Genomic DNA, 10,379 nt, shown 5'->3' on the forward strand with positions numbered 1-10,379 from the left:
TTAAATGCTTTTCGAAGCTGATTCCGGTTATAACTAGGCATGAGTGATCAAATAAAATAACGAATTCTCCAAAATAAGTCGTTACTGGATTGGGTTTTTCGGACTATTTGATATCAAAACCTGGAAAGAAATATTAACCGGGAAATTTGTAACGAATACATCCCAATCGGGTAACTAAAAAAATAACAGTTTCAATGAGTAACTGTTTTTCGTTACTTCTCTAGTTACAACTGACCAAGATACCAAAGATACCGAAACGTAATGGTTGATTATTTATTACCAATGCAATGAAATTAACATGGAAGTGTGTACATTTATCTAAAAAAATCAGTATATTATTAGATTAAAACCAATATTTTTAGCTTTTCCACTTTATTTTTATTTGACCAGCGACCGGGTTTCGTCGTTACCGACATCATCAGAATGTCGGTAACGACGAAACCCGGTCGCTGGTCAAATAAAAATAAAGTGGAAAAGCTAAATATATTGGTTTTAATCTAATAATATATTAAAATGCAATTCCATCACGAAGTGTCAGTGGATAATATAAATCTATTAAAAAAATCAGGTTTTGCAATTTTTATTATTCTTGTATATCAAACATTACAAATATGACCGACACCATATTAGCATATTAGGCTATCATGCTGAAGATCCCGGGTTCGATTCCCAGGGAGTCATAATGAATATTAGTGTTTTTTCCCTTCAATATATATTTAAAATCACCCTAAACTCCTTGCTCATCCTACCTTCATACAGTAAACGATATTAACATTGCATCGATTTGATGCAGTGCCCTATGCACTATTAAGTCCGAACGAGAGTCAGTAGTAGAAGTAGTAATATTTGGTCACATCTTTTATAAAATAAACCTAACAAAAACTTAGTATCACTTTAAAATATTTGGTATATTGATCCTATCGGTTTCAGCAATACCTTGTTTTCTCAGGCATACATAGATTCTAACAACATATTTACAAACTGATATATGTGTCTCTTAACACAGTGTCAAAATGTGATAATAGTACAATCATAACATAGCTGAAACTAAAATAAATTCAACTGAATAAAAGTGGTTTAAAACAAGAAATCTCTTTTATGAACAGAGTTGAATTAACTTAATTGGTTTAATGTATTTCTTTTAAATAAAACCATGATCTAAAAAAAACAAAGGATTGCTTATAAAATTCGTAGGTAACGTGCAAAAAGTACTCGCTATAACAGAAAGCAGCGGTCAAATTATACAGTAAAGTTACCGGTAATAAATGTCAGGATCGGAAATAGGAACTTATGGTAATTTAAACAAGTCATAATATCTTTACCGGCTACCTCTGTTATTCAACTCACAATTTTCTTTACAAGTCAATAATCACAATACATCATCTAGAGTACTTTCCATTTCACTTACAGTTCAATACGTTTACAAATGACTAACCTAGATTGCATTTAAACAAAACCCGCGTAATGTTATGTGCCATGATAATAAAAATATATAAAAACGTTCATGTATCATTAGACTTTTATTGACTTTTTCATTAACAAAGAATTATATAATGACTTTCCATTTTTTAACATTCTCTATTTATAACATACTTTAAACTGTAACGTTTAAACTCTATATATATATATATATATATATATATATATATATATATATATATATATATATATATATATATATATATATATATATATATATATATACATATATATATATATATATATATATGTATATATATATATATATATATATATATATATATATATATATATATATATATATATATATATATATATATATATATATATATATATATATATATATATATATATATATATATATATATATATATATATATATATATATATATATATATATATATATATATATATATATATATATATATATATATATATATATATATATATATATATATATATATTATATAATATATATATATATATATATATATATATATATATATATATATATATATATATATATGTATATTTATATATATATATATATATATGTATATACATACATATTTTCTTTCTTTTTTGTCGCGTATGTTTATAATTTTTTTTAAATAAAGGTTAAAATAGTATAATCAATTTTTAAAAAAACATTTGTAAAAAGAACTCCACCGACAAGACACACAAAGTGGCTAGGTGGGTCTCTGCAAAAAGTATGTTAATTATGTTTATAATTTTTAAATTAAAGTATATGTTTGTTTTTATGTATGTATAGTTAACATTACCTTTCGTTTTTAAATGTTGTAACAAATAATAACAAAACTACCTTACCGCAGTGTGAATTCCAAAACGTATGAATGTTTTTTCGGTTAAATATTTAAATTAGTATAAATTCGACGGTGTTTTGTTTATTTCTAATTAAAATAATTAATGATGCGGTTAATTAATATGGTGGTTTAACAGAATTCACTTATATGAGCACAATTTCGATTTAAAATCATGTCACTATTTCACAGGAATAAACGGAACGAGTTGACATACCACAAATCCGAGCGGCGACATTTCGCTTTTTGGAATTCGCTCCAAAATGTGTTACGACGCGTTGCGAATCCCGCCAAAATGTGTGTTCAGTGCGTTGCGAATCCCGCCAAATGTGTTTTGGTCGTGTTTGACAATCCGCGGCTCCGGTACCGCTCAGCTGAGCGCCTATTGGTGACTAAATTCACCTCGTGACAGGCGACCGAAGAGAAACCTTCATGGAGAGTGGGGCCTTTGTTTTGCGGTTATCTATTTTTTCTCCTTTTCCCCGTATTCTTATTGTGGACGGTTCATTGCCAGGGAGAGGACAAGTCAAGTATCGCCATTCAACGTGGAGTAGGGCCCTTTTCTCTTTTGTCCCAGGTTTCATCGATCTGTTGAAAGATCCTTGTCTCGAGGAGTCCTTTATTCTTTTTCGTCTTAAATCTGAAGTGAGAAAAAATTCAAGATATTTTTAAAACCTTGAAACTTTGAATATTTGTTCCCAACAGTTTTTTTACGAATTTAAAAAACAAACAAAAACTTACTAACCTTCATGCTGCTTTCCCGCAGAGGTAGGCAGAGACAATAGAACGCTACACCAATCTGTCTTTGAGCACAATCGTCGCTTCTTCCACATTCATACATCTTCTCATACACGCCGATTATTCCGACTCCTAACCTGACCACTTTCAAGTAGTTGAAATATTCGAGCATGCCAAGTTTTCTTCTATCTTCATATACTCCTATTTCCAACGACATTCGCCTCATAAATTTGTGTTACTGTTCTTTCTTCACCCATTCGTCCCACATGCCCAAACCATCTCCACAAACCTTTCTTAATTTTATCGATACCTAATGCTCATTTCAGCCTTTCATTCTTTCCTTATATCACCATTCGAACATCCATCATACATCTTTTTGCTCCACATTCGTCTGGGAGATCACATTTCGACTCCATTCAGTTCACTTTCACCCTTCTTATAACAACTCCATGTTTCACTTCCATACTTAATAATACAACCTATATCTGCACCGCAAAATGCTCTCAACGGGAGATAAATTACTTTTGTAAGTATACTGCGGAAATTGGGTACCTATCTACCTTTTTTTAGAATAAACAATAAGTAGGTACCAAGTACCTTACTTCATTAAGTACAATCCACCAATAAGTAGGTTCCATGTACCTAACTTCATAAAGTACCTACAGAATGCATTTAATTAACACCTACATAAATCTGAGATTTCGAAAAGCCTCTCTGGAAAGCAAAAATATATTTGCTTCAACTCTGCACACCACAATATACGTAGCACTTCTCTACATAAACGCAAGATAAATAATGTTTATTTTCACATGTTACCTGTTTACAACTGGAAACAAAATTGCTCTGTCAACATTTATGATAACTCGGATTCTGTATGCAACTCGAAAATGTAATTAAAAACTGTACGAGAAAGGCGATGCTCTACGATGGATGACAAATTGACGTTTCATATTTGTGATTTTAAAACAGTAACCGTTTTAACATGGAAATATTTACCTATTCTATCAGACACTGGGCTATGCACCTTTCAGATGATTGCATTGATTTCAACTCAAACATGAGATGAACCATCTTTCGTCTCTTCGTATGAAAGAAGATGGTAGTCTGGGCATCCCAGGGCTTACGACCTGGCATTTGGGTGGCTTAAGCGATAGCTTCACACACTTGTGTAACGTTCAACATTCTGCCCATTATTGAACATCCATATTGCGTTAGTTTCTTGAAATACAATATACAAGATATATGCAATGGTCTTGAATCCCTTTCACATGTGAGTAGTATTTCAACAGATTTGAAATTTGGAATAGATTTGGCTGATTGTGGCGTGACGAGGAATTTGTGAAGTATATGGTATATATATATATATATGGTATATATATGTATATATGGTATATATATGTATATATACATATATATAAATATATATATATATATATATATATATATATATATATATATATATATATATATATATATATATATATATTTATATCTATATATATATATATATATATATATATATATATATATATATATATATATATATATATATATATATATATATATATATATATATATAAACATAATTTTTTCTTTACAAATATGTCAACTGATGGCGCCACAATCAGCAATACTTCCAAATCTATTGAAATGTTTCCCATATGTAAAAGGAATCCAAGATCATTGCATATATACATACATATATATATATATATATATATATATATATATATATATATATATATATATATATATATATATATATATATATATATATATATACACAAGTACCAAAAATTATTGTAATATAGATTTTCAATCATGGATAACTTTACACACAAGTCTATAAAGTAATCGCTTAAGCCACCCAAACGCCAGGTCGTAAGCCCTGGGATGCTCAGACTTAATTTTTTCTTTGTCTCAAGTTTATATGTACACGAATAATAAGGTAAACATATTATTACACGCTTATTACTTACAGACCAAAACGATTACCAGCCTGTTAAGAGAATTGTATTAGATAAGACATTCAGAGGGAAAGTTGCACAACTGCACGAAGACTAAGTGCTAACAAGATCTCTACAGTTCAAGATCTCTACAGTTTATACCATAAATACGTACCTACTTTAATTATTGCGTAATTATAAGTGTGCCAGTCGCATTGATTAACTTTAGAACACTGGCAACACTTTAATAAGTAGATACTTACAATAAATCGACCTCAGAAAATCCTTTCTCCTGTCAAATATTGTGCTGTGAATATTCCTCCATGCATCATTTCACTTTTCTCTGAATCGATGTCATATTTATATTAATTTTATAAATATAACTTCTTCTACCCTTTCTCTGCGTCCAATGGTGCATAGGGTACTGCATAATACCGCCCCAAATTTAGCATAATCGTTAATTACTTGAATGCGATATAATCTGTCCAGCGCTTCAGGTATAAGTCTTGATAGATATTAAATAAATATTAGAATGAAAATTAAATTATACTTATTTTCACTCGTCTGGGAATCGAGCCCAGGACCTGTAGAACTATAACTAAACAAGCTTACCACTTCCCTGCGAAGGCAAAAAAGTCTCTAATGTAAATTTATTAAAATCGTTAATGATCAATTTTTTGTGATCTCTATCAGAACTTAAGTAGTGCTTAGGACTCTTCATCAAATCGATGCGGTGTTAACTTGATCGTTGAATGCTCGTACTAGTTTGTATACTTTGTACATTGACAACCAAATTAAAAACATACATTTTTTATTATAATATTTAAATTTTGAAAAAAAAAAAAAAACATGGCACGATCAGGTATGCCAAATACTTGAAAGTGGTCAGGTTAGGAGTCGTAACAATCGGCGGGTATGTATGAGGAGATGCATGAACGTGGAAGAGGCGAAGAATGTTTGCAAGGACAGAGTGGTGTGGCGCTCTATTCTCTCTGCCTACCCCTGCGGGGAAGCGGCGTGATGGTTAGTTAGTTAGTTAGTTAAATTTTGAACTGATATTTCTTGGTGGAGCTGCATTTTATAGAATAAAATAAGAAGTATATGGTTTGACCCAGTCTGATGATGACGGTTACGACGAAACCCGGTCGCTGGTCAAATAAAATTAATGTGGAAAAAAATATATTTCTTATTTTATTCTATAATAACACACATACAATAACCTGAGTTTGTATTTAAGACGAAATAATTATGGGTTATTTTCTCATTATATCGACTTTATTGTATATAATATACTTATCATTTTCTGATTACACGATGGTCTTAACTAAATATAATTACCCAATATAAAACAATATACATGCCTTTAAAGTCAAAACGTTTATATAAGTCAAGATATAAGTCATTGTGATGAAGATTAAGATAACCTTTCGATTTGACAAAAAAATGGCTTATAGGATGAACGTAATAGCATTACGCAAGTAGATTTGCTTGTCGGCGGAGATAGATAAGATGTTTTGGACTATAAGTTTCAGGGATGGTCAAACTTTTAGACTTCATTTATTGCAGGGGTACCCAAACTATTAGGCACCTTTGAATCTCAGTTCTTCAAATCGTTTAATTCTTATTCAAGCATTATTTTAATGAAAAAATATTTATTTAATTTCAAAAAGCTGATGTCGACTAAAAGAAACTCTCAATTTATTCCTACTTCTATTTTGGCAGAAAAATTATTTTATTTGTATGTTTGTAGACTTTTTTCTCAAGGGACTTGTACATATTTAAAGTGCACGACATATATAAGCTTATACGAGTACAAACTAAGATATAATTAATACCGAGTATCTCCGATGTAGTGCCCTATGCACCACACAGTTGTGGATAGGGCTAAAGAAAAAATAAATAAACTTTCACATGTTCATATTGTTATATCAACCCGTATCCACCCAGTTCCATGTGAAAATCTACTTCATTGGGTGCCACTATTTTCGGTTTTGGACCTTCCTAAATCCCTTCCACAATATTAGCATATCATTTTTGCGATGGTTGGTCCCAGGTGTTAGTCGCCATCATGTAACGTTTTTCCCTCGTTTCATTTGCTCGTCTGAGATGACCGGCCTTATCTTATTTTCAATGTTAAAAGAAAATCATTACTTATTAATAAATATTTGTGCATTGATATTTTTACATTTTGAATTTCCCCGGTGTTTGTTTAGTTACGAAAGTCGCCACTTTTATGCCCATAATGTCGCTACTATCGCTAATCACTGAAGATAAAACAGTTCCCGCTTTTACTCACGGTTAAGAATGACGTGTAGTTTAGAAAATAGTTCGTTAATTATTCGCTAGAGCGGAAATCTTTGGTCTCGTTACTTTGACATATTTGTCATGTTGGAATTCCATGTCTCGTATAAAGATGCGACTTACGTGGTGTGTGCGGTGAGAGCGAATTCAACGACCTTATGTTTATTTCAAAAAGTTACGGTTTAAAAACGTAAGATCCTTGCCATTCTCTACAATATGGCACCAACGAGACGTAGTGACGGGCTTTTAGCTCGAGTTAATTTCCCTCTGTATACTCTGCAAATGTTAACAAGTCGCCATGTACTGGTTGCTGGTGGAGGAGGATCTTCCAAGACAGGGGTTGCCAATGGATTCGTAAGTCCTTCATATGTCATATATCTTTATATTAATTTACTCCGTCCATCGACTCTGGAATTCATGTATGTTCCTTCTTGTTCCAGGAAATATTTGAACTCTCTCACGATAGTGAAAGGTTTATTGCTGAAGAAATCATCAGGCATGAAACAGGACCCAGTGTTGTTATGAATTGTTCGGCAGCAAACCTAAAACGTCACATGTACCTCGTAGCCGGCCAAGAAAGTCATTGCCAATTATACAATGTAAATTTAAAACTAGTTAATGCATCAGAATTAAGGAGAGGTAGTGTGAAAGCCGAAAGCACCAACAACTTCTTGCGAAAACGTAGAAATACTTATAATAAGGAGAAGGAGGAAGAGACTAGCAGTAAAGAAAAAGATAGCAATAGTAATCACTTTTCTGAAAAACGAATTAATTTTGAAATTAGAGCAGCCGACAGCATTCAAACGGATTTTGGGTAAATATCTACATTTATTTTATTATTTTTATATCTTCATATCTAATGACCTTATCTTGGACTTTCAAATATTTAAATTTTAAATAATTATTAAAATTTGCCTTAAAACGACTAATTTGTCTTGTTTGCTTTGCTGTGTAGCGGATAGGATAATACAAAAATATTATTTATTCTTTTCTGTCATCATTCTTTCAATGTGATCTAATATCCCCCTTGTCAAATTGCATTTCTTTAACAAACTTCACCGTAACCAATGTGTTAAGAAGGCCATTGTGAGCTAGCAATATTAAGCAATATGTAGTATAAATTCAATTTCATGAATTATTTCGGCAGTCACTTTGTAGTAACATCTATCCAATTTTTATTTAATTTTTACCTAGTAAATACCACTACACCAATGTCCGCCTCCGTACTGTAATGGCCAGCACACTCTGCTTACATACTGGTGGTCCCGGGTTTGATTCCCAGGGGGGGGGTCAAGTAAATATAAGTGATTTTATCACACTAATATTTATTCAATATTACCTGAAGCGGAGGACTAATCACCCTTCCTTCATGTGTTAATGATCAAGACAATACTGTTATTATATGATGCAATGCCCTATGCACCATTGGGTGCATAGGATAAGGGTGGGATAAGGGTTAGAAGAAGATGAAGAAATACCACTATTTACAATGATATTCACCAAGTAAAATTTTTATTTAAAAAAGTATAAATTTAACTGTTGCGCAAAGTGTTAATCAATAATTTATCTATTATAGAGATGAAGCTGTACAGAGAGTAGTAAAAATCAGTCATAAAGGTAAATTCATGGCTACGGGGGGAACAGATGGACACGTTCGGGTTTGGCAATTTCCTCAGTTAAAGAAAAAGTTTGATATTCCCGGACACACTAAAGAGGTAAGACCGAAAAGCAAGTACTTATATCTGCTTAATTTATCATCAAAATACTGATTTTATTCATCTGTGTTACCAATCGAACTAAGAGTATGTGTTACTTTTGTATGTAAATTTAATAATAGCTATTTCCAAGGCTTTTTTAAAAACAAAAAAGGTCCCGAAACTCACTTCATGACCAGCTTTTTACTAAAAAAAAATTATATTCAAATATTATTTAAATATTCTTTACACTACCATATTTTATCATTTTGATGAATTATATACACAAAGATTGTAATTACGTAAACGCAAACATCTAATTGATTTTGAAAATGGAAAAAAAAATATCCGTGAAAAAATGTGCTGGAACGCCGTGCCACCGTCTTTCATGGATAAAAAAGCCCTGGCTATTTCAATAAATTATCATCATTTAGCATCCAATATAAAGAATCAAACTTTTTTCTCCTTATTTTGTTGACAATCCTTAAGGTGGAGACTGACCGGAGCATTTCGTCATAACGTAAGACATTACGATGCGAGCATGCAGGCAGTCAGCACACCGAGCCGAGCGCTCCATCCATAGTTTCGGATGCTTGGTGATGCTCGCCGCGAGCAATGTTATGACGTTATGTTACGACGAAATACTCCGGTCAGTCTCCACCTTTAGATAACCCTTTTTGCACAGTAACAGCATTGCACACTGAATGGTGATATTTTGATTAATTTGCTTCTTAAATAGTGCAGAATCTCTTTTGAATAATAATAGTGAGTAATAACACTTAATTTCCATGGGGCTAAGATCTCTCTCTCACTTTTCTATCCGCTTGTCTCTCGTTTTTGGCCTGTAATTAGGATAAAATTTCTTGATGTTTTAACACATTCACACACTTTATAAGGGAATTTATGCGGAAGTTCATGAGAATTTATCGATTATTTATCTAGGAGCGCCCATGTATAATAGATACATTAAAATTTTATGCATAATTTTTTATTATTTAACTTTAGATCAATCATTTTGTTTGTACTACGATATATTTTTTCTATACAAGGGACACAATGTCTTTGCTCTTCGTATAATTTATTGTGTTTTATGTTATTTTTTGACATCTCATCAAAGGTGAAGAAGAATATGGAAGTCTGGGCATATACGGGGCTGACGACCGTCATAGGCTGGTTTGAGTGACACTTTACACACGTGCAACATTCACCAATTCTACCCATTAGAAGTTCTATATTTATGTATCAATTTTGAAACATTGTTCTTGAATCACTAGAACTTCACTAGAGACATCTATTGGTTGGATGAAAATTGTCATTGGTCGTCAGCCCCGTAAATGCCCAGACTTCCATATTCTTATTCATTTTTGATGAGATTAAGAAGAACAAGTATTTGGTCACAC

At 31.8% G+C, this 10,379-nt stretch overlaps 1 protein-coding gene across 1 annotated transcript; it reads left to right on the forward strand.

Annotated features, from left to right (window-relative positions):
• Positions 1 to 7,359: 7,359 nt before the first annotated feature.
• LOC148298428 (guanine nucleotide-exchange factor SEC12-like) lies at positions 7,360 to 9,000 on the forward strand (the record flags this gene model as incomplete). The annotated part of the gene is made up of 3 exons (XM_088276880.1): positions 7,360 to 7,639; positions 7,726 to 8,099; positions 8,862 to 9,000. Coding segments are annotated over exons 1-3 (651 nt in total), but the record flags the coding sequence as incomplete, so codon positions are not given.
• Positions 9,001 to 10,379: the final 1,379 nt, after the last annotated feature.

The sequence above is a fragment of the Brachycentrus maculatus genome, unplaced genomic scaffold (assembly GCF_059751285.1).
Source record: "Brachycentrus maculatus isolate JH-2025_06_01 unplaced genomic scaffold, ASM5975128v1 h1tg002058l, whole genome shotgun sequence".
NCBI lineage: Eukaryota > Metazoa > Arthropoda > Insecta > Trichoptera > Brachycentridae > Brachycentrus > Brachycentrus maculatus.